The sequence below is a fragment of the Grus americana genome, chromosome 1 (assembly GCF_028858705.1).
Source record: "Grus americana isolate bGruAme1 chromosome 1, bGruAme1.mat, whole genome shotgun sequence".
Lineage (NCBI taxonomy): Eukaryota > Metazoa > Chordata > Aves > Gruiformes > Gruidae > Grus > Grus americana.
The window spans coordinates 152301956-152327370 of NC_072852.1; the positions used below are offsets into that span (position 1 = coordinate 152301956).

A 25415-nucleotide genomic window follows, 5' to 3' on the forward strand; every position below is an offset into this window, starting at 1 on the left:
GCCTCTCGGCTGGTCCAAACAACTTTCTCTCATCTCACAAAGCAACATAGGCTAGGATCAGCAGATACATGCATTCCTATTTATTTAATAAAGAGGAGGGCTCCTGCAGGATAGCTTTGTAGAAATCTGTAGGCTTCGCTGTGGTTAAGCTACCAGAGGCAACATTTAGAAGCAATGTGCTGTATTTAGCAAGATGACATCTGACTTCCAGCATGCCTGAAGGAACAGGCCACTGAACTCCTTTTGAAAGTCAGCGTGAGCTGGGAGCCTGGCTCCCTGATCTTCCTTTGAGAATTCCAGCATGTGTATGTAATTAGTCACATTTAAATGTCTGTATTTATTCAGTGTCCCCAGCTGCTCCTTCAAGTCTTGTCTTATGTCTTGTCTCTTAGGTTTAAAAAAGCTTGGAAACATCTGCTTTGGAGAGCTTCTCCCTCCCCCTGCTCCTCCTTTTGTTCTCTCCCTGCCCCCTGTAGCTCTACAGCTAGATAATAACGTATGTGGTTTAGTAGCCACTACTCTCGTTCATATGTAGTAAACATAGTTTTCCAGTAAGCAATGTGATATGAGCAATGCTGAAATTTTATTTGATAAATGAAGCATTTGTAGCCCTGGTAGAGAAGATGTGGCTACTCTGCATTAATTCATGAATTAAACTTAAATGCCGTGCAACTCTCTTGAGAGCTCTACAAGATGTATTCTGACGATGTGGAACAAAGTTAAATGGGCTGTTTGCAAGAGCAAGCAGGAAAGGAAACAATAAGTAGATATGACATCCCTAAGATAAACACTTCAGGGGTCATTAAGAGAACAGTGACTGAGCTGTGGGCATTTAAGAGCTTTAAAAGCCCTTCTGAAGAGGAAGAGGGAGGTAAGGAGGAAGGTGTTATTTGTCAAGTGTGGTTAAAGCAGAAGGTCTCTGCCTCGGGCTTGGAGTACTAGGACCCAGCCTTCTCTGCTGTGTGAGTAGAGCACAGAGCATATGGTGGGCAGCATTTGACCTTCCTCTCTGATTGCTCCCATTATTGATTTGAATTTCCTTGTCCGTGAGCTTTGCCGGAAAGTGGTGTAGGCAGCACATTGCTCGCAGGTTGGCAACCATTGTCCTAAATCAGCCTGACATTATGTAACTGTTTAAAATTCTCTTGTGCAGTATGACGTTTCTAAGGTTAAGGGAAATGATGATCCATTTTGAAAATCTTAGAGGGTCAGCCTCTATGTTTTGCTAGTCACAGCTCCTGAAGGGCAAAGCCACATATAACAAGTCTACTTGGAAGGACTGCGATAATGGCCATTCCTTCCTGTGGATCAGCAGTCTGCATCCTAATCTAAGAGTAAGAAGAAAACGTGATCCCATCTTGTATGGTGAAGTTTTGCTGTTGTCACCTGTGATTGCATTTGGAGACACCTTGAAAAACTACAGGAGTGCAGCTAGTCCTTCAATCATGGAATATATTTAAATGCTTTTGTGTAAAATTAAATCATACAGGCATCATTTTTGAGTCATCTGAGAATTTTCCTTTGCTAACTAGCTCATTTCCTGCTTTTCTTGTTTACATTGGAGCTAGTTTACTTTCCCGTAGATAACTATCTTCATCAGATCCCAGGAATAGGTAAAGAAACTGTCCAAAGGGTTGGATTAAAGAGAGAACTTGGAAATGCGTGGCTATTTTATATCTATGATGCTGAAGACCAAATTTTGTCTGCTTTCTGTTGTGGCTCTATCTCTAATGCTGGTAAGAGTGGAGAGCAAGAGTGCAGAAAGGGCAGCCAGCGAAGTTCTAGATAATGCTTTTCTCTGCTGTTTTGTGATATTTATTTTTTTTTTCTGAAAGCCATTTTAATGCAGAATACACTGGGACCCATTAGCTTGATGCACTTTCTTTAATCTCTCATAGTCTTCCGGTTTTCTTTAATAGGGGTGGTGGTGACGTGTGGACTCTGGTTGTCAGTGGCGTAGAGCAGGATTTGCTCCTCTCTTGCATGTGGTGTGCCATACTGTCTTTTCCTTTTGCAAGTTAGAGGTGGTGTTCTGCAAAAAAGGTCAACAGGAACCAGGAGGTGCTCCCTCATGGAGGCAGTGTGCTGACAACAGTATTTTGTTGCTGTATGAAGCAGCAGTGCTCAGTCTCAGGATCTTTATGGTATGTTGGCCTGGTGCAAGGCTGCAGCTCCTGTTGAGTCTGGAAGCAGCCTGAGGCCAGAGCTGGCAGCGGGTACTCTTCGTGTGATGTTACAGCTCCTAGCGCTCTTTGCCTACATTCAGAATGGGTCCCTGAGCCACCCTGCCTCTTGGCTTTGCTCCTTCCAGGTTTACAGAACATATGTTTATGTGTTGCTTTAGAGAAGTTTCTAATCCATTGCAGAGGCATACAGCATACAGCCGGCTTTGAACTCGCTTCAGGGTCAAATGAAGCTTGTTTTCCTGAAATATGAGCTGAATCAGGAAAAAAAAAAGGTATTGCTGACTACAAGCAGGCATGTTTAATGTATGCATCAATCAGATCACCTCATAGTATTTTGAAAAATTTCAACTTCTGTTTGCTGCTGGGAGGGAATGCTAATGAGAGCATAAAATGGTTTCAAGGCTTCATTTTCAATAAACTCGTGCACCATTAAAATGTGTCACAATCTCCTTTCTCTAGAGAGCGTACACTGCATCAAGCTGCGCCTTTTCCTGCAGGATTGCATCTTGGTCACGCTTTTAATCTTGCATGTGTTTCATAACCAACTGGTGGGGGAAAATTGCTCAGAGATTAAATCACATAGTATCTCGTATTTTTTTCATGTAGTGCTGCAATACTGCGGGTTTTGGGGAGTAGGGAGGGGAAGAGAGAAGGAATGCATATATATCTCTGTCCAAGGCTTTAGCATAGTACATCAATTTTTTTTCCTTCCACCCAGCTCTGGTAGCATTGAGGTTCCACTGCCTGCCATCTAAGTAGTTCTCTCGCCTTCGCTTCTCCATCTCCACCAAAATTTCTCTTAATTATTTTGTAGCCTAAATCAAGTTTAAATTGCTCACAATCCATCAAACCTCCCCATATCTATAAATACCATTCCTCCTGCTGCCAGGTTTCCCACTAAATGAAGTTTAAGTTTCACCCTTCTTTGGGTTTGTATTCAGTGTTTGTTCAGTGCTTCTCCTCTGTTCATGAAATTCTTTGTTTACTCAAATCACAAACAAGTATCTTCTTATCTGTAATCCTAATCAAGAGCAACTTCTTCGATTAGACCCTTTGGCAGTAGTTCACCTCCAGCAGACTATGTTTTAAAGTGCTCGCCATTTTGAGGTTGAATCGTCATCACATGACTCTCTGGAATATCTATAAAACTGAGTTTGTAATTCAAGACTGGAATGTAACTCTCCTAAGTCGGTCTGTTTCAGCAGTAAGTGCCATTGTTTGAATAACGTGAGGGTACTTCCTGTTTTACACAGAGTAAACATAGTCTGGGATTATAAATGGTGGCAAATTATTCAAGCAGAAATCCTTTTGATAAATGATTTTTAACTTCTAAATGTGCTTGAGGTCACAGTGTTAAGGTAGTTGGGTGGCATTAGAGAGCATTACTGTAGTATCCATATTTGTAAGAGGAGAATGGATTTTGAGAACTGTGAATTGTTAGCACCTTGGGTATGCTATCAGTACCCCAAACATCTGCAGTTTTTACTTCACTGGTGTCCTTTAATGGTGATTGGCTGGAGCAGTTCAATTACCTTTGAGGTAGGGCCCTAGGAAAGATTAGTTATCTGTCTTGCAACATGACCTGTATCGAAAGGCTCTTTCAAGTAGATGGTATTTAGCATAATGCAAAGGTAAATTTAGATGCTGTTTCATTCTGGATGACTTGGAATTCCTACTGCTTCTGTGGGAGGCACCATCCAAAACCAGTGCTGGTGAAGCTTCTAAAGGAGCAATGTAATGGGACACAGCTTGCACTTTTCTCTGCAAGTTTTTTATCTATTGCTCCAAGAGCAACACTTGCCAAAGTGAAATTTAGGTAGCAGAATGGAGAAGTGGGGACATCAAGGTGTGATAGGAATAGGGGAAGCTGGAGGGTAAAGGGGAAGCCACAGGGCCCCAGGTGTTGAAGTTGGGGTTTTTTGCAAGTATAAGGAGAGTAAAGACATGGTACGCAATGGATAGGAAATGCCCTTCATTAACTCTATTGTTCACAGAACTGTTTGTTGAGAGGAAGTTATTGCAAGAAGTCTGACAGTGTATGTGGCAATAATGAGAAAGTATCTCTTTCCCTACTCCATCTGGATGAGCTAGAAATCATGTTCATGTTTCTGGGTACATTATTGTACTGGGTGCACAACTGGTTATGTACTATGACCAACTTCTTTCCAGAGTCCACAGTGCTAAAATCACCAGGTGTCTACTGTACTCCCCACCTTTCCTTCTTGGTGTAAACCTTGGACTTGGATGCCATTTGCTGACATTTTCAGTAAGAGTTGTTTGCAAAATATTTCATCTGTATTGCTAATTATATATTTGTAACATACAAAGCACTTGTGAGTGGGAAAGATTAAAAGTCTTTAAAGATGCATTTTTAATTTAATAACACTTTGAGATCAGTCACTGTACAAGGTAGCTCGCTAGTTCCTCCTTTAATCATTTTGTTCTCTCAGATACAAAGAGAAAAGGGAAATATTTTGAAAGAAAATGCAAGATACCATTCTAACAAGCACAGAAATTGGCAAGGAGGCTGTGCTTTTGGAGGCAGTAGTGTCTGCAATTAATTTTAACTCATTTTACAGTTGACTTGCTTCCAAGCTGATGGTTTTGTAATAATTTCATACAAGCTTCAAACAGAAGCAAGAATTCAGCTAGACTCTATACAGCTGCAGATGTACTGGCTGCACATGGTGCTACCCTTTTAGTTGTTTGACAGTCACAGCTGTATTGCCATGTTTCCTGCCCTCCTAGCCTAAACATCACGTTGGTAAGAGGTGGCACAGTGTGATGGCCAACTCTTGCTGTTTATGTACTGTTTGGTCAAAGGCTACAGAGAATCGCTGAACTGCCATGGGCAGCCCTTTCCTCCCCTGGGGACATCCAGTGATGCACTCTTCCCTACACAGCCATTTAATTTAATAAAATTCATAGAACTGGAGTATCATTTGAGATCTCTACCACTTTTTGAAATTTTGTGTAAATCACCGATTCAAAAAAGTCATCGGTGGGAGATTGATGGCCAAATGTAGACAGAAAGCATTCTCTCATAAGCCTGTACCTTTAGGAGACCAGGCTAAAAAGGATACTGTTAAACTCAGAAAGGTTCATAGAAGAGCTACAGGGAGAATTGAAGACCTGGAAAACATGTCTCACAGTGAGCGAGTGTTTGATTTATGCAAGAAAAACTTCAAAGTGATGAAACCACAGTATGCACGATATTCAGAGGAGAGTCCTTCTGATCATATGGTTACTTACTCTCACCACAGTGATACTGAATGGTTGGAAGCTAAAGGCTAATCTGGTGGGAAACAAATAGTAAAACTTTTTTTTTTTTGGTCACGATCATTAATCAGTGAACAGTTTCCTGTAGAACATTGTAAGGATAATTATTCCGAGTCCTTTGAGTTAAGCTTTCATTTCTTTCAAGAAGGTGCTCTGGACATACAGTAGACATCGTGGACTTGTTGTACAACTTGCCTAGGTGACACCTTTCATCACTGTCTTGAAAGAGGCCAGACTATATGATCCCAATGATCCCTTTTGCTCCCAAATTATGAGGAGAAACGTAATGCAAGTAGGAACTGTTTGTGTAATAACTGGAATTCTAAAGCTGATGTGGTCTACTAATAACAGCTGGTTATACCAAAATGGCTACCTGCCCATGCCCTAATTTGCATCTTGTTTTTCCCTAAGAAGATCTAAAGTGACAAGACATTAAAACCTTTTTTAAAGAGCACTTACTTTGCATTGTTCTTCATCACCAAGGATCTTAGTGCTGTACAGACAACAGTATAACCACTTGGCGAAGCAGAGCCTTCTTTGGGATGGGATGCCATACGCTTTAGCTGAACCTAGGACATGACTGACCTTTCAGGGTAGAAAGTAAAATGGGATAGGGTGCCAGCAGAAACTGTTCACAATATGTGTAATGCTTTTCTCCTGGTAGCGTACCACATTTCCCATTCTGATGTGCTCTCACTGTGCAGGAAATCTCACCTGGTGCTTTATCCCATCCAACTGGTAGAGATATTTTGTTTTCAATTAAAAGTCTGTGCCTTCCTCTCCAGGCACCTTCTGGATATTGCTCTGTGATGACTCAGTAGTAGGCCATCACTCAGAAATGTCTAAATAATTTAATTTTTTTTTCCCCTGAAACACTGCCTATAAGACAGTATGTCTGTACAGTTTTAGAGGAGAAAGCATCAGGCAGAATTAATCCAGGTGAGTATTTTCTTAATGTCTTAAAAATTGTGGAGAATCTTAGGAGTCTGGTGCTTTTACTGGTGTGGTGTTGCAGAGGATGGTGCTTTATTAGGAAAGTTTCACTGCTAATGTGTTTGTGTGCAGGACCCACTTCCTTTGTTGTTTCCACAGAATGGCCCCGAAACACCCTTCCTGCAATTTCTGTATTGATCCTCTAGGAACAGAACACTGTAGCACATCTCCAGGAGAGATGGTCCCTTTCTCTGCTGAAACTTGTAAGGGAGAGGCTATAGCAGGAGCTGAGGGCACCAACAGTCATAGCAGTATACCCAGTACTGATAAGAAGAAAGGACAGCAATTGATCAATGAAAGTGTTACACCGGCTCTGAAAAGCTGCACGTGTATTGCCTTACATGTGAGATGTTTCTGTACACACTTCAGTGATTTTAGCATAATCAAGTGTCACAAAGAAGTAAGTGGCCTTGTAGGACCAGAGGAACAGTTCAAAGTAGGCAAGTCACCGTCCTCTGACAGCTGTTTTTTAAATGAATGGTTTATGAATCCTATTTGATCTCTCCTCTTGCCAAGTCAGAGACATTGAGGAACAGTTTTCAGTTAGTTTCATGGGAAGGTCTATTACAAAATGTGCTTTTTGATGCCTATGATGTTTGTGCCTCTGGAATTAATAGCTTTATTTGCCTTGGTGTAAAAAATTGAGGTAAATGAAACTTAACAAGCCTGATCTCTGTGTTGCTGTTTGGATAACTAAAGAAGACTCTACAGTTCTGCTTTATGCCTTTCACAAACTTGGTGTATCTGAATGCTGATTTGGATTGAACATTTCCGTACTTTACAGAAAAAAAATGTAGTTTTTGAGGCTATAATGCCTTGATTTTACTGTTAAATACATTATACTGTGTGATTTGTATTTTTTTACCTCCCTTGCTTGATTACTGCATTGTCTATAATCACAATGAGGTATGTTAATGTCTTTTTAGTTATGTAAATCTAGACAGCATCAAGTTACTGATACTATTTCTTGAATTCTAGTTGGAGAACATTTTCATGTTAACCATGACACAATTTGTATAATCTTAGTCCAGTTCTCTTATCAAAATGAATTCAGTGCATCAGCATTACTTTGCGACTCAGTTGGCAACTTAACTACCATCAGGTTTTAGCAGTGGTGGTGAATCAGCTTAATTTGAATTCCTTAATCAAAGTGTTGCATATGTAGGAAAGATCACTGTCCTTTAATAATAAGTATTGTTAATCAAGATCCCAGATTGCCTGATTATTCACATAAATGTAATCAAAAGTTGTTCTGAGTTGTTTCAACTTGTGTTTTTAAGGCATTAAAAGTTCTACCTACCTCAGGTGTGCCAAGGCATGCCCAATACAGAAGGTTGTAGCCTCCATGTAGTGTTTGAAGGCACGTTTGATTGTTTTCTAGGTCCACAAATAATTACATCTTTTCTTTTTAAACTGTGAGCTATTTTTTTGTTTTGTTTTGTTTAGAAAGATGTATTTGCAACTATAATATATCTAATTAAATATATGATGTAAAGATCTATGTGAAAGAGTCTTCAAGGATTTATTTAGTAGAGAAGTCATTATAGTTGGACTGGGTAGGGATGAGAAGAAGGTGGCTGGGGTTTCATTCTGTTGGTGCCACAGCTCTTGTTAAACCATCTCATTCCCTTGCCTTCTTTTCGTGTGTGCACCCCCTGTCACCCAAAAGTTGTTGAGATTTGATCCAGACTCTCAGCTGATGCGTTCCCTTGGCCCAAGAGTTTTGGGTTGTTGTGCCTTGTGGTTCAAGTGTGTTGTGGCATGAGGTTTAGATGCTTTCCTCCAATCTGCTGTACTTCATGCTCTCCCAGTTGTTACAGATGTCTATCTGTTCAGGTCACTTACCAGCGTGTCCAAACTTTTATTTAAAATATTACCATCTGTGGCCAACTTGGGATAGTTGTTTGGCTTGGTTGTAGTCAGCATTTTGGAGGAAACCCTTAGTCACCAGCTAGGTAGGAAACCCCTAGTTAAGTTAAGGACATGCTGCTTCTGTTTTGTTGTTTTGTTTCTTACAGTTGAATACCCCACACCCCCTCAGGGCACCTTATTTCCTTCTCTCTGTCGTAAGTTCTTTAAAGCTTCTGGTTTTAGTCTCTTCCTCTCTTATCTTTTTACTTACTTCGTAATCAGATCCCCACAAGTAGGCTCAACAGCTTTTTCTTTGGGTGATTTCTTGGTAACTCTTCCCCTGCCAAGTATCACACTCCATCTTTGGGATGAATTTTAGTCATTCCAAAACTAGCGTCTTCATTTTGTCTTCCTTCTTGTCATATGGTTATCAATCCATCTAATAGCTGTAGATACTTGTGGCCCCTGCTGGCTGGCAGAGGAGAAGAGTCAAGACATGCTTGTGCAGCTTTGTTTGTTTGCTTATGTGCTCATGCCTGTGTATAGAGCGACGTGCAGGCACTGCCTGAAAGGAAGGATTGTGCTGAGTGCACGCAGCTCCTTCCTGGGAGCAGGTTAAACTTGGACAGGCCTCAAGTCAGAGATCATTGCAGTTTGCTTTACATAAACCCTGTACATCCCATATAGGTGTTTGTCTGCTTGAGACTGACCTACATTTCCAAGCAAAGAAAAACAACATGGGAGATTTTTGTGTCACTGTCTGGCTTCATTATGGAGCCATAATAGCCTTTCTGTGTCTGACTCCCATGCTGCCTTTTGGTCTTTGGCCTTCTTTCTTTGCTTATCTGCCTGTACATTTGCTTCTATTTAATATTGCCGTAGGCCACAGTCAGCTTAGCTAAAGCTGTTGTCTAGGCTCTGATCGCTTGCTGCATATTGTAATTGTTGCCAGTTTGTGCTTCACTCTTCTTGCATTCCTCACCATGCTTGCTTTAACACAAATGCTTCTGCAACTGCCTTGATATATTGACCAATTCCTTGGCTTCCTGCCATACCACATCAAAGTCAAATTTCTTCACTTTCCCTACAAGAACCAATATAGTACTGTCATTAAGCAAATTTAGCGTTTCCTAATTATACATCTTCTTTTGTGTTGCTATTCCCTTATAATTTTTACATGCTTCTTGCTTTGCTGCAACTTGTATTTGGGTCTTCTGTCTCCTCTGAAAATCTCCTTCTAACTCCTTCTCCTTACCCTTTCTCTTTACTCTCCTGTCATTCAGCTTTTGCTCCCTGTTAATAACTGGGGTTGCAAGTCTGAGGCCAAGGCAAGAGGAAATGATGATGTCAGTGCCAGTAATAGTCACTAAATCAGTGCAGTTCAAAATTTCAGCAAGCTTGTGTCTTTGTTCAAGGCCTCAGGGCACTGTGACAGAAGATAATTTAACCATTTTTTATATTAACCTAACTAAAAACTTTTCTGAAGTGGCTTTTAGGAAGCTTGCAACTCTTCTGTAATTGACTCATAAACTGGCTTAACTGCTAATGGATTATCTCCTTGTCCTGTGAGAACAGGATGGCTGACACCCACTTTCTAGTCTGTTCTCTTTATTTAGTGCAGAGTACAGATGGTACTCTGTAAATGTGTGGTTTTAAAAGTCTTTCTGGAGCTGATATTGTGAGGTAAATTGGATGTTTTGAACTGTAGCGTGGAGGACAGCTCCCATATTAATAGCAGAAAAAATTCCATGTGATTTTTAAACTATTAATAAATGTTTAGGTATCTAATGACATGAGAAAATCTTGCAGTTTATTTGAAGTGATAGTTGTTTTAGGGATGCATATGTATTGATAGTATTTCTTTACATTTAATGAAACAGTTTTTTGCATTGTCTGTAGTTTTACTATAATGTCTCTAACATTATTTGATTTAGATTGGGGAAGTAGGGGTTGTGCTCATTAGCTTTCATTTGCTTTCTATATATTATTGGTTGGCTTTGTACGAATATTTGGTTTTGTTTTGCTATAAAATATCTTCAGTAAATACCTGGGAAGAAACTGTTGCTTAAATCCAAACATTAACAGTCAATTCCTCTTCCTGTGCTCTGTCCAAAGGAAATCACCATTAACAGCCTTGTATTAACAAGAATTGAGCGTGTGTGACAGAAATGTTGCACATATGGAGCTTTCCAGTTAAGACCAAAAGCTAATCTGGGTGCTGCACAAGGCTGCAAAAACTGTTGTAGGACAGCTCAGGAAGGAACCTATCTTCAGGAAAACACAGGTTAAAGAACATGTTTAAATGTTTTGCTTGACTGCAACTATTCTGAACTCTGGGAATGGGGAAGAAAAGGCAGTATTTATGTGGGGTTGCAGCTGTAATCTCAGTTTCAAGTTTTCTATTGTGTTTTTGGTATGGAGGTTTTGAAGGGTATTTCGAAGACAAAAATCAAAATAGTTGCCTGCACAGCCTGTTCCTCTGATCTGCATAAGCTCTATCCAGATTTCAGAAGCTGAAAAGGGGGTGGTCTTGTGTGTATGATGTACCTTGTTTATAAATGTTTCAGGGCCAATGCATCAAATGCTGTACAGCCTTGATTTTAAGGGAATACACATTGAATGAAATGCTGGTCCCAACAACAAAGAAAGTTGTGCCATTTATTTGAATAGGGCAGGATTTCATTTAGTGCCACAGATCTTTGTGGCAAAGTGAATTGTCATGTGAAGGGGGAAAAGCAGCTCCAGTTAAGAATTAATCCTCTCAGATGTTAAGGGGATGGCAAGAGTTTTCTTGTTTGCAAGCTAGTAAATGTTTGTTCACAAAAAAAAAAAAAGGAGGACGATATCATCCAAAGAGGATGGGGTACTGCTGGAGTTCCTAAAGGAGAGTGATTTTCCTGGAGGGTCAGTAAAAGAGATAGAAGGACAGATTGGAGAGCACCAGTGTGGCTGAGGATTGGATAAAGACTCTGTTTTCAGGTTTCCTGGAGAGATGAAAAAAGAGAGATGAAAAAATGTAGGGGGGAAATAGCTTGAAAAATCATGATGATAAAGCAAGCATTGATGTATTTTGTTTAGTATGGCTACATCTACTTGGACATTGTTCCATCCTTACCTTTCCCCAGTTCATTTGACCAGGCATGGTCAGTGATCACCAGACACTATACAGTGCTGTAACATTTTGTGTCTGAGTGGGACATAAGATGAAGGTGAGCCAGGGCATATCACTGTGGGCAATTCCCAGTATGTTAGAACCACTTCCAGAGGAAACTGGTCTGTTCACACTGCAAAAAAACATTCAGGTGAGAAGAACAGTAGGGAATTTTGGTTTGGTACAAGTAGATCACTTCCAGAAGTCAAGGAACAGGTACTTTTGAAATCTTCTTTTACTGGAGTTCACGTACTGGGAGTGGGCATGATCCTTTGGCTTCAAATGTTCATCCAGAGGACAAAGGCGTGACTCAGTACATGGATGCAGTAGTGCTAGCCTCCTTAGTCCCTGGGGACAGGGGCACAGCAGAGTCAGAGTATGGATTGGTAAAGAAATTTTGAGGAGGTTGGGACATAATTATCTTAGTATTTTTGATGATGGAGGCAGAGTGTAATTTAAAACCAAGATTTAATAAATTTAGAAAATTTTTGCCTTATTCCAGAAGAAACAGGCCACTTGGTCAGGCTCTTGGCAAAAAAGAGTTGTGTGTTTGTGTTAAGTCCTGAATGAAGATCCAGTAGATTACTTTGTGGAAGTGCAGAGGAAGCGCACATTTGTCTGAAGTTGCACTCACAGCAGTTCAGATGTAACATTTGGTCAGACTAAAACTCTGAGCATGTCCAGTAGGACATGAAGAATTATGAGAGCAGTCATATGGTGATACACTCTCCTGGCCTCCAGAAATTCATGATTCAGGGAATTTCTGAGCTAGATGTAGTGCCTTTGTGCTTAGTCGTGGTGGTGGTGGGGATGCAGATACATCCAGGCAAAGCCCCTCTAAAACACATGAATGTGACTGGTTTAGCAAGGTCTTGGTCATGCGCAAGACCAAGGGAATAAGGAGGAGGCCTGAGAACAGTTCCTGCTTGCAGTGGAAGACAGAAGTCAGTTCACTGGTTTGAGAGCGGCTACCATGTGCCAGCACAGACGTGAGGTTGGCCGAGGTACACATGGAAGTCTGTCATGCAGTGTTACCTCAAAGTTCCTTTTAAACCACTGGGGAGGAGTAAGGAGCTCGGATCGTGATGCAAGGCTGCACTGAAAGAAAAGGACATTCAGGAATGAACTAAATGTGTCATCAAAAGGAGAAATGCCACTTCTTTACTGTCAGACTAGACAGAAAGACTGGTCTGCTCTATTATAAAGATTAGTGGCCTATTTTATGTTCCCTGAGAAGCCCATTCACAAAGGAAGACTACTCAGAGGTGCTCCGTTACTCCTGGAAGACAAGGTACTCCGGATAGTACATATGTTACAAGATGACCCAATAGTCAGTAGAAAAAAAGAACAAAAACAAAAAAAAAAGAGAGATCCAGAGAGACTTAACAAAGTCAGTGACATACCCAGTGCTGGGGAATGTACCTTACCAAACAAGTACTTAGCATAAGCCAAAGATGTGTTGTTTTGATGACAGTTCTGACAAATCTGCCACAAAGTTTGCTTTTAAGTTGATACTTCTCTCTCTGGTCAGGCTTACCACACAAAGTACTGAGTGTTCAAGTAATAATTAGATCACTAGAGCAAGCAAGGAGGAGGAGGTCTCTTATCTTTGAAATGACGCAGGCAAGAACCTGCGTATGGCCAAAAAATGCACATATGAGATGCGACAAAGCCTCAAGATAAATAAATGAAAGAGAGGTGAGACAAGTGGAGGCTAGAAATACAAGATTAGTAAGATACATCAGTAAACTTGCCTAGGAACCCAGTATATATGTGAAAGCAATTAAAATACATGGATTAGGTACAGTGATAGAAAGCAAGATTGTGTAGAAAAGATGTATTTAATTTCTGTTGAGGAATCACAGTGAGAAAAACAGTCTGATTTGAGAAAAGAGAATCGGAATGGTGTGCTGTTCCCTACCCTAGGTTGAAACTGGGGAAAGAACTGAGCCTGACTAGGTGCACTGGAAGTGATGTAGTCTGGAAGACCAGTAAATACGGATACATGTTTTAAGAACAGCTATGCCCCTTCTGCTTTCTTTTCTCTGTGTCCGTTTTTGGGTTGGTTGTCCATTATGGTGCACAAGGATGCCAATGACACATGTGCATCCCGAACTAATCAGAAAGCCCATAATTTTTAAATAATTTTTGTGATTACAAGGAAGGAGTGTGGAACACCCACAGGCTTGGATCATCCTGATGTTGCTTGCCTGTGTTAAGCCTGGTTTTGAGTATGATTGTGTAGGGCTGTGCTCTTAGTTGGCAGCCTGGAGCAGAGGTAATGCCTGTAGTGTCAGATGTGAGCTGCTTAGTCTTTGCTGAAAAATCTTTTCTTTTTTCAAAACCTTCTCCTCCTGCCTCCCTCTCAACTTCTGTAATCATGTAATTTAAAGGCAAGAGGGCATGCTCATGGTGTGTTTGGGTTTGAGGTTTTCTTTTACCCTCTGGGAATTTTCCATAGCTTATTTACTCTTATGAAGGTTTGGTCATGAACCACATTGAAAACTGAAATGTCTTGTTCCTTGAAACCTGTTAATTTTATAAACCACAAGCAAAATATAGTGAGGCAGCTGCATTGAGAGTTTTCCCATATGACCCAGCACTAACCTTAGCCCAGCCCAGCCAGGCTAGCTGGGAGGGATGGCTCACCCTGCCCCAGCTGGGCTTGAGACAGCTCAGGATCAGAAACTACCAGTTGGGCAGAAAAGCTTCTAGCAGCCACCAGACGTTTTTCCTCTGAGGCTTGATGAGTTGACTTGTAATTCTTGAATAATCTTGATTGCCTAGGCTTTTTTTCATTATCCTAGTACATGTATGTTAAATTAATTCTGCAGATGATTAGAGCAAAGGCATTTAATTTTTACTGGCTTTATTTGCTGCTTCCCAGTGCCATCATCCCCCCACGTAGAGATTATACCTTTATTATACGTTTCTTTTCCTATGTTTTTTCATCTAATTCAGGTATGAACTGTTAGTCTTAATAATGTGATACCCATGTGGCAGAATTGAGGCTCCCTTTTCATCATGTCTCTGAGTAGCTGTCATTTTGTTCTAGCTCTTTTCCTGCTTGCCAATTAAAGCCAGTATTTCGGTACCAGGTTGGGAGAGGAGGAGTGTTAATTTACCTAGCAACTTTCTCATGACTGAAAAAAATGGCCATAGCGAAAGCAGCTCTAGGATTACAGTTTCCTGCAGCTAATGAGGATATACTAACAGGGGTCAACCAGAGCTGTGCCTTGTTGAATTTTGTTGTCTCTCCACACAATGCTTAGTGAGATACAAGAAGCAGAATGAGCCTCTCTCCAGACATAGCCTTCCTTCCTCAAAATCCTAAGTCTTCAGTCTTTTGCCTGCTTTCTCCAGCCTCGTTAAACAATAACTCCTTTTAAATTACCTGAAAGGCTTGGGATACAGTTTATGTCGGCGTCTGTTTCCTGTTTTCCCACATTTTGTTTCTTTCAAGGTTTTTTTTGCTTTTCTTATTCCAACTGCACACAAAGAAGCATCTTACTCTTAAGTCATTGTGACTATATGAGAACATCTGTGTATTTTGTTTTTTTCTTTTGTTTTGTTTTGTTGGGGTTTTGTTTTTGGTTTTGTTTTTTTCCCAGAAAACATAAAAACTACCCTACTGTGTTAAATGCCCCTCTAGTCTTGCCTAATACTGTTTCTGGTATTTGCTGGTGAGTGATACTTCAAATATGATACGATTGCTCTGGTGTTACATCCATCTTGATCACCAATTTGGGCTTTCCTGAGCTGGAGGAGGCTTCTGGACCATTAAGGTTTAATAGCTGCCTACAAACTTACACTCCATGAGTTCATGTAGTCCTGGTTTGAATCCATGTATTCTCTTGGCCTCCATGACATCCCATGGCAGTAAGTTTTGCAATTTCATTACACATTGTATGGAAAAAGTACTTCCTTTTGTTTATTTTAAACCTGCTGTCTGGTAATTTCATTACGTGCCTCTTAATTCTTATTTTGTGAGGAAATGTTCTTCACACCATTCATTATTTTGTAAGCTGTTCATGAATGGATAACTTCTGTTTTCTAAGCTGGAGCGTACAAACCTGGGAGAGCCACAAGTGATTAGAAGTCATCTTGTTGTTCTTCTCCATATGTTTTGTAGAGCGTGCACAATTCAAGATGCAAGTGCCCAATGATTTACATTGCCGTGTTCTCTCCAACCAGCTAATGATACTATTTGTCTTTTTAACTGTTGCTGATGGTTGATGTGATAACAACAGAGAGCTATCCACAAAAACCATAAAAAATTCTTCTATGTGGCAATACTAGAATAGATCCTATCATTGTACATGTGTATAGTTAAGGTATGCTTTTTTTTTTGCGTGGATAACTTCACACTTTCCATTGTTCAGATTCATCTGTGATTTTATTGTGTAGTGATTTATAAACTCTGCACGTCCTCAAGTGTAGATCGTGCTGTCTGGGAACACTTTCTATTGTCTGCGTATTCTTGAAAGGACTGCTCTTATTAAAACAGGATTCATGCTCTCTCTGAACATGCTTTCTCTGTGTTTAAATTTCACATAGTTCTTCCTGTATGGATGAGAGCTGGCTTGGAAGCCATTCATCAACAGCAGAAAATTGGCTGACTGCTATAACGCCATTGAGTTACTATTTCATTTTAAGGAACTTAGAGGCTGCCTTAAGGAAACATGGAAAGAGTGGGGGGGTTGACACTGACATTTGGTGTACAATTGTTCTGTTCAAATAGAAATGTGTTCAAGCCACATCCGCTATCCTAGAAGAATTACCAGCAGTCATGCTATAGCTCACTGGCAAAGTGTTTCTGCTGTGAATATAGTCATGTTAGTGTAAAGACCACTGGAAGGAAAATGGTCTGTCCTTTACTCCTGAGAAAAAACAAGCTGGACCTGCCTCTTCATAAAGGCTTTCTGCTGGTACTTACGAGTTTTTCCTCCTGCTCTTCTAGCTACTCTGCCAGAAGGCTGCAATGTAAAGTTCTTCATAAGTGTTCTTGCTATTCACCTCTGCCCTTTTGAAATTTAAAAAGTAAATTTTTGAGTACTTGTACTAATACACATGCAAAAAAGCCTATTCTGCACCTTCTCTATAAGGTAGGCTGGGCAAATTTGGAGTAGGATTTGGTTGCTTGAAAACAGGCATCTAGTCTATTTATGAAGTCTCTGAGAGGTGTGGAGCTGTCAAATATGCCTGTTCTGTGGGTACCTCCTGCCTTTCTGGAGCAGCAGCAAGGGCCTGGGGAAGAAACTGTTAAGTCATCTCAAATGGCACTATATGCATGCATTTAGATGACCAAATAGCATATATTTTGCGTTGCTTGATGTTGAGGGTTACTGGACCTTGCACCTTCCAGCTGGTTGCTGGCATAGAATTTGTGTCTTGAATTTTGCTGTTTGCGTAGTAGCACTCTGCATTATCAGATCTCTGCTAAACTGGGCATCTAGGAGGCTTCTAAATTCGGTCTGTGTGGAAGTGTGGTGGGTTGACCCTGGCTGTAGGCCAGGTGCCCACCAGAGCCGCTCTGTCACTCCCCTCATTCACTAGACAGGGGAGAAAAGGCACAACGAAATGCTTGTAGGTCGAGATAAGGACAGGGAGAGATCACTCACTAATTGTTGTCACAAGCAAAACAGATCAAACTTAGAGAGGGAATTAATCTAATTTATTACTAGGCAAAACAGAGTAGAGGAATGAGAAAATAAAATCAACTCTTAAAACACCTCCCCCCACCCCTCCCATCTTCCCGGGCTCGACTTCACTCCCGGCTTCAACCTTCCCCCCCTCAGCGGCACAGGGGGACGGGGAGTGGGGGTTACGGTCAGTTCATCTCACGGTGTTTCTGCCGCTTCTTCATCCTCAGGGGGAGGACTCCTCTCATCGTTCCCCTGCTCCAGCATGGAGTCCCTCTCACGGGGTTCAGACCTTCAGGAGCAAACTGCTCCAGCGTGGGGTCCCCCACGGGGTCACAAGTCCTGCCAGCAAACCTGCTCCAGCGTGGGCTCCCCTCTTCACGGGTCCACCGGTCCGGCCTGGAACTTGCTCCAGCGTGGGCTTCCCACGGGCCACAGCCTCCTTCAGGTGCCTCCACCTGCTCCGGCGTGGGGTCCTCCATGGGCTGCAGGTGGAATCTCTACACCCCCTCATCCTTCCTCCATGGGCTGCAGGGGGACAGCCTGCTTCACCATGGCCTTCACCACGGGCTGCAGGGGGATCTCTGCTCCGGCGCCTGGAGCACCTCCTGCCCCTCCTTCTGCACTGACCTTGGTGTCTGCAGAGTTTCTTACATCTTCTCACTCCTCTCTCTGGCTGCAAAAGCTCTCTCTCTCTAAGTGTTTTTCTTCTTCTTAAATATGTTATCACAGAGGCGCTGATTGGCTTGGCCTTGGCCAGCGGCGGGCCCGTCTTAGAGCCGGCTGGCATTGGCTCTATCAGACACAGGGGGAGCTTCTGGCAGCTTCTCACAGAAGCCACCCCTGTAGCCTCCCCGCTACCAAAACCTTGCCACGCAAACCCAACACAGGAAGGTAAACTTGTATTGAAATAACAGAAGTCCAGAAATAAAAGCAGCACAGTGCCTATGCAATTCAAGTTTTTCGTAACTTTCTCTATGGTTTTGATCTATGATTTCACTTGACTGTCCAGAATACAGAACATAATTCTCTTCTGCAGTAGTGTTAGTGAATCAGCAATGAGGAGTCATCTAGGTTAATAACTGAATGCTTTTCCATGCATAGGGGCTATGCAAATGAGAAGCTTGTGAGTGAGTGCATTACTGGGGACTGTCTGTATTAAGCCAATTACTTAGCCTTTATTCTGCGGGATCACAAGTGTGAGAATCCAGCTATGAATATAATGTATCACTTCAGCTGCCTGTGTGCACCCCCTTAGTGTGATCTTCAGTCTTTGTGTGCTTCCTAAGACTGTGTGAACCTTTCTAGTTTGTAAGTCCTCTGGTAAAAAATGATTCCTGTATTCGTGCAGAATATTGAATTTTTTCCTACCTTTATGCAGAGTAAGTACTAGGTCTGTAGTTAAACTGTATTTGAAGTCCACATTGTAAGTTACCACATAATTTGTTTTGTGGATAAAATTGTGGAGCACTGTCTGTTACTGAATTTTTCTCTGTTGATTTTTTTTAATTTTTTTTTAATCAGAGTTGCTGTCACTGAAAGCGGTGAAATGGATATTACTTTTCTTGCTGATTTTATAGCACCCAGAAGTGTGCAAGATACTTCACACTGCGAGTATAGTACTACTCACCTGTCCAAAGAGCTTCAGAGTTTGTGTTCACCAAAATTTTCCAGTTATAATTGTGTAAATACGTCAGCCCAACAGGCTTACCTGTTGGAAGCAGAACTTGTTTCATGAGGGAGGGTCCTGGCAACTGGCTTGTCTGCCTTTGTTTCCAATTGGTGCTGCATTCCTCAGTAAGTTTTAACTTGTGAAACGTGAAACATTTTTTCACTGTTTTTTGGGTTTGTGTTGCGTTTTTTTCTTTTTTCCAAAGAGATGTTGAAATGAGAGTACGAAAGTGCAGATTTCTCACCATGGCTTGTGGCAAAACCCAATTTGTTCCATTTTGTCCTTCCAGTGTCTCTTTGACTTCTTCAGTGCAGAGCTGCTGAATGTGTTTCTTCAGTTTTGCTATTTAAAAGTTTTATGGAGAAAGATATCTGTATCATACTGTCTCCTGGTCTGTAGTTACCTTTACAAATAAGCCCATGCCAAATTTTGTCAAAAGCATTGAGGCCTTCATGAATGTGATTCTAAGAAATTACTTGACTACTGCTGGGATCTGTCTGTGTGGGGTGGGTTTTTTTTTTAATCTTTTGTTACAGAAGTGAATTCTGTTAGGGTTTTTTTTTTGGTGAATAAGTTGTCACAGAATTTTAAAGTGCTGACAGCTCCCATCTTGACAACAGACTCTTATTTCATGAACCTTAAGTTATTGCATAATAAGAATCCTTTGAGTTAAGGTTTCTCTGTAATTTAACAGTATTTTTGACCCCGTTAAAGTTAGTATTTAAGACCAAAATATGTTTTCAAGTTTAGGTATAAATTAAAGGCTTGTGCTTAGTGACATTTCAATTCCCTAGTGTAAACTATTGTGAAAAGGGAACAGGATGAAAATACATTGCTTTTATTTTCACTCCAGTCTTTTCCAATTTCATTGATCTGTTTGTTTGTGTTTTCTTCTTTTCTAGAGTTTTAGAATGCCAAGGGCTGCCCATTGTGAACGGGCAATGTGATCCCTACGCCACTGTTACTTTAGCAGGACCCTCCAGGCAAGTATGGCACATGCAAGAGCTTCCATTTTGCAAGGATGTTTTCTGTTTCCTTTGTCTTTTGGAAATCTGCATTCTCAGATGGACAGATGGGAGCATTTAGACACCACTAGAATATGTTATGTGTTTGTGTGTGCACATATGAACTACTGAATTATACTAGAGTAAGTAATTTGGGGCTTGTTTCAGTTTTGATTTATGTAAAGGTCTGAATGATCCCCGAATAATTTGAATATCCTAGAGTATGTAATTTGTGGTTAGGCTTAATTTGTGCATCTTCTCACCTCACAGTGGGAGGCCAGTTTTTGAGCAAATTTATTGCCTAATTTTGGGCAGGGGCAGAAGAGAAAGCTGAATATATCAACATCTTGCAATGTATGCACATTTGTATGGGAATATTTAGAGTATTTTCACTTTGAAGGTGTGGCAAATTAATGTGTATTTTGAAAGCCCTAGGTGGCTCAGTCCTATAATTTGATATATGTGGACATAATAGCATGGATAAAATTTGGAATGAGGTTTTAGTAATTAGATTCTGCATAATACTCTTAGTTTAAATTTGGGATTAAAATTTTCTGTTCTGTTATAAAAATTTCCCGTGCCGTTGGATGTCACTGTTTTGTTTTCTGCTTATCTAGAGTCATGTTTTATGTCTGTGCCGTGTTAGAAACAAACCAGTTCTGCTGTGACCTCAAAGAAGCAGATTTGGTAGCATGGGTTATTCATAATGGTTCACAACAATTTACTGAAAATACTATAAGTAAGATGCATTCTTGACAAATACTTACCTTGCATGCAGAGGAGTCTTTGAGACTGGTCTGTATTATTCATCTTTGTTTAGGTGTGTAATACCTTATCTCCATTAATGAGCTGTGTATTTGAGTTGTACACTTTGATGGTTTAAGCCTGTAACTTTTTTCAGATGGTACTGGATGGCTATTACTGAAACTGCAAGGAGATGTTTTGACTAACCCTTGTATCCCTGAATGTCCAAACTTACCTTTCTTTGTCTGCTTCCCTCTGCCCCCCAGTCCGGATAATGTATGACAACTGATAACATATTTCCTTCCATAATAAGGAGCATAGCCTCATCCTATTGCTATCTGGTTTTTGGCAGGGGGGAGGCTTGCCTCCTATCTCCAGCAAGCAGCACGCAGCTCATTCCCATGAACTGCTTTGTAATTGCCCAATAATTGTGCTTGCTTTAATCGCCTCCCGTTCTACATCCTGCTTCCCAGTCCCCTCCCAGATGGGCTTATCGGTAAAGAGGCTGATTGGCAAGTGTGACTGATGAGATGGGATAGGCAATCTGCCCTACGTCCTGGAGGCGATTAGACTCGCTTATCTCTCAGCTCCTCCTAGGAATAGTGGGATATTCTTAATCTATACATCATTCTCCTCTGGATTTTTCAATGCCTCTCCTTTTAGAGTAGGAAAGCGGCTTTATTCTGCTGCATTTATGCAGTGCCAGGCATAAAAATTTAAACAAATGTGCTGCTGTTTATTGTGGGATTTGTACTTAGAGAGCCATCAGACTTTCTGACCAAAACTGTTTCTATGCCTGTATTATATATGGGAGAACATTGTATACTGGTGGGCTGGCCCATTCAGGTCACACAGGAAGTCTGTAGCAGCACTGGGAATTAGACCCAGCTTTACATGACCTCTGTAAAAGAATACATGGAGTTGCCCAGTTAATATAAGCTGTTACAAGCTATCTAAGCAGCTTTGCTACATCAGAAATGAGGGATAGATTCTGGGATGAATGATTAGTAGGTCAGTTTTCCACACGGCTGATAGACCTCTCTGTCTGTGTGTGTCTTATCTATGCCTTCTTATTACTGCAGAGCTGTAGGGGAAGACTGGTAACACAGAACAACACAGAGCTTTTCACTTGTAGGTAACGAGAGCAAATCAAGCATAGGTTCATAACATTTGGAAATCATCTAACAGCTGTTGGCTGGCCTGTGTGAATTGCATTGTTTGGCTGTAGCCCAGTGCTGAGCAGTTCGATGTCTGTATTCTAAAAGGCAGGCGGATGGCGCTGCCCGTAGAGGATGAATGGGCTGTGCTGAACTTTGTCAGGCCTGTTGCCAGGTGAGTGGTCTGAAGGAGGTCTGCCATGTCTTGTTCCTACAGAGCAGTAGAAATTAAGACTTCTGCTCAGCACTGCTCATAATAATTCAACAACTTAACATTAACTAGGTGCTGTTGGGGCTGCAGGGAAAAGGGTGGTAATATAGCAATAAAAATATTTCTTACTGAGGAAATAATTCTGGTTTTTTATTATTTAACACCACTGAAAAGCATTCATTGATTCCTCAGGCCAGGATTATAAAATATAAAACACAGAAATAGCTATGTCAGTCTTCCTGTGTCCTGTGCTTTTAGGGTATGAGGAATTTCTGAGTCACATCAAGACTAAGATTGTCCCCCAAGTGTTGCTGCTCAGAGTCCCTTTCTTGCCAGTTGCTTTGTACAGATACAAGATTCTGCTGGACCAAGCAAGTGACAGAATCAGGGTTCAAGGACTTGTATTTAAAAGAGGATAGCAAACTGTGATTACTGCAACTTTAGAGAAATAGGCATGCAGTGAATCCCTCTCCTAAATGTGTGTGACTGTATGCCTTGGTGTGCTGGAGCCACATGGCGTTCCAGTTTTATTAGATAAATCAAGTGGATGATTATTTGTTCTCAGTGGCTCTGTTCTAGAATCACACTTCTGCTAATGTTGTTTCTTACTTTTTTTTTCCTTTTTCTTTCCTTAATTCAGATCGGAAGCCAAAAAGACTAAAGTTAAAAAGAAGACCAACAATCCACATTTTGATGAAGTGTTTTATTTTGAGGTTGGTATTTCAAAGGAACGGGTGATAAGCTGAAATACTATACAGTAGATAGTTGGCACAGCATCCTGCTCTATGTTGTGCCAGCTGTCGTCTTTGAAAACTGTTTCAAAGCATGGTGCAGGGGAAAGAAGTACCCAGGATCAGACTAGCCATCTGCTGAGGGAGCAGTATATTGCTTCAGCTCAGGTACTCCGTAGGAAAAGCTTCAAGGTGGGCACTTCTGAGCAGGAGGCTTTACTCCATTTTGACTCACCCCAGAAGAGTTTTGGAAAAGGACTGTTAAAAATGGGATTTTTTTTTTTAAATCTTTTTTTTTGCCTGTGGTTTTATAGCTGCTCCACCCTGTCTTTCCCAGTCAATGGGGGAAAAGTTATCTCCTAGGAATACTGAAAACAGTAGAGGAAAAATACACTTAAACTGGATGTTCTGGCTGTCTCCCAGTCTGCTGCAATACCAGTGCCTTTCCTCCAAGTGGGTGAAACCTCTACAGCTTTATTTAATATAGAGCATTTTCAACAAGTCCAGTTAAGACAAAGTATAACTTTCATGAAAGTGCTCATTTTGGTTCTTTCTGGCAAGAGTAGCTGTAATTGTGGTGTGTCCATACATATATGTGCATGTGTTTATAATTCTGATACCTCTTGAAACTTCTCATTCTGTCTTCGAAAGTATGTGTATCTTTCTCTTTTCTTTTTCTCTTGGACATCTTAGTTCCAGTCTACACTTAACTGTTCTATTTCAGTAGATACCTCAAGAACGTGTCTGGCATAACAAAGCTGATGAAAAGCCAGCGTAGTACAATGCACTTGGTGTATCATTGAAAAGCCCTTTCTGCCCATACAGCTTGCATCATTCAGGTCACATTTACATGAGAAATTGTTGCTGGCATAGGGGTGGCACCTAGGGATGTGGTTTCTCAAATCAATTCAGAGGCACAGGCAGCCACATCAGGAAGGAGAGCCTGGAAGAGAGGAGCCATACAAATGCTGTTGCACCATGCAGATCTGAAACGTACATACCATTCTTGGCAGTGCCAGTGAGGGGCTTATTGCTGTCTTCCCCCTCCTTCTACAAACCACAATCTTTGCCTAGAATCTGCCAGTGGTACTGACTAATCTAAAGTCTGTCTGAGAGCAGCCCTGAGGAGAAGGACTTGGGGGTGTTGATTGATGAGAAGCTCAGCATGAGCTGGCAATGCACGCTTGCAGCCCAGAAAGCCAACCATGTCCTGGGCTGCATCAAAAACAGCGTGGCCAGCAGGTTGGGGGAGATGATTCTGCCCCTCTACTCTGCTCTTGTGAGACCCCACCTGGAGTACTGCGTCCAGCTCTGGGGGCCCCAGTACAGGAGAGACATGGAGCTGTTGGAGCGAGTCCAGAGGAGGCCACGAAGCTGATCAGAGGGCTGGAGCACCTCTGCTATGAGGACAGGCTGAGAGAGTTGGGCTTGTTCAGCCTGGAGAAGAGAAGGCTCCAGGGAGACCTTATAGCAGCCTTCCAGTACCTAAACGGGCCTACAGGAAAGATGGTCAGGGACTGTTTACAAGGGCATGGAGTGGGAGGACAAAGGGGTAATGGCTTTAAGCTGAAGGACACTAGATTTAGATTAGATATTAGGAAGAAATTTTTTACTTTGAGGGTGGTAAGACACTGGAACGGGTTGCCCAGAGAAGCTGTGGATGTCCCATCCCTGGCAGTGTTCAAGGCCAGGCTGGATGGGGCTTTGGGCAACCTGGTCTAGTGGAGGGTGTCCCTGCCCATGGCAGGGGGGTTGCAACTAGATGGTCTTTAAAGGTCCCTTCCAACCCAAACTATTCTACGATACCAGCAGAAATGTGCTCTTGATGATGTAATGTATTTGGATTTGAGGAACAGATGTAGCAAGCTCTTTATTGGCAGGAGCACTTTCTCACTGCCCAAAGGAGTGGATGCCCTGAGGGTTGGCTGGCATAGCTATCTAAGGTAATCTTTCCTCTGGTAACCCAACACGTGTCTTCCTAGGGTATAACTTCTCTGCAGATTAACTAGCTAGCAGTGAGCTTTCGTGCCTGCTTGCCTGACTCCGTGAGACTCTCTGGAGGTGCTGCATGGGCATGGTTGGTGAAACTGCACCAAAGTGTCTGTGTGTTTGCTCAGGGCTGCACAGGATTTCAGTCCATCACCTGGCTCAGAGCTTCAGCCTTTGGCAGTGACACAAGAGTGATGCTATATGTAAATAAATTTAAATGGGCTTCCTTATTCTTAACATAGGCAGTTCTGACAGCGAGAGCTTCTTAATGAGAATGTAATCCAGAAATCCAGCCTGTAAACCACAAAATTCGACCTGTCTGATTCCTCAGCCTTCTGCGCTTGGCAGAAACAGTGAACGTTTGGTATTTAAACACTGAACTTGGCAGGTGGTGCCATATCAGGAGAGGAAGGAGAGAAACAGAAAGTGTCTTCCAGCTGGAGTTGTGGAGGGGCCTGGAGGCTTGCTTAGCTTGCCTTTATGCTGAGAGCTGTGTTGCGTGCAAGTTAGCAGCAGAAGCAAGACCTGAACTTAAGCCCATGTCCCAGTTGTTCTGCTAACTCTGTTTTCTGTGTGGGTAAGAGCAGAACTTGGGAAATGTCTGAATGAGCCAGAACTCTGGAACATAAATGTACCCCCAGTGCAGACAGAGCCATCATAGATTTATGTCATTTTGAGAGTAGCTGTATCAGGCTAAATGTCTCCAAGGAACAAGGTTCAGTAGAACTGCTACGACCGGGAAATACATTCACTAATGAGACGTGGGCAGACTTGTGGCTGGTGCACACTGACGGAGTGCTCTGAT

At 41.7% G+C, this 25415-nt stretch overlaps 1 protein-coding gene across 3 annotated transcripts in view; it reads left to right on the top strand.

Moving 5' to 3' along the window:
* The window catches only part of RASA3 (RAS p21 protein activator 3), a 187886-nt gene that overhangs the window by 133194 nt on the left and 29277 nt on the right, over positions 1 to 25415 (top strand). For all 3 annotated transcript variants that reach the window (XM_054822984.1, XM_054822995.1, XM_054822975.1), the window contains exons 6-7: positions 19677 to 19757; positions 22531 to 22603. In XM_054822984.1, coding sequence (XP_054678959.1) covers positions 19677 to 19757; positions 22531 to 22603 — 154 coding nt within the window. The remainder of the gene's footprint in view (positions 1 to 19676; positions 19758 to 22530; positions 22604 to 25415) is intronic.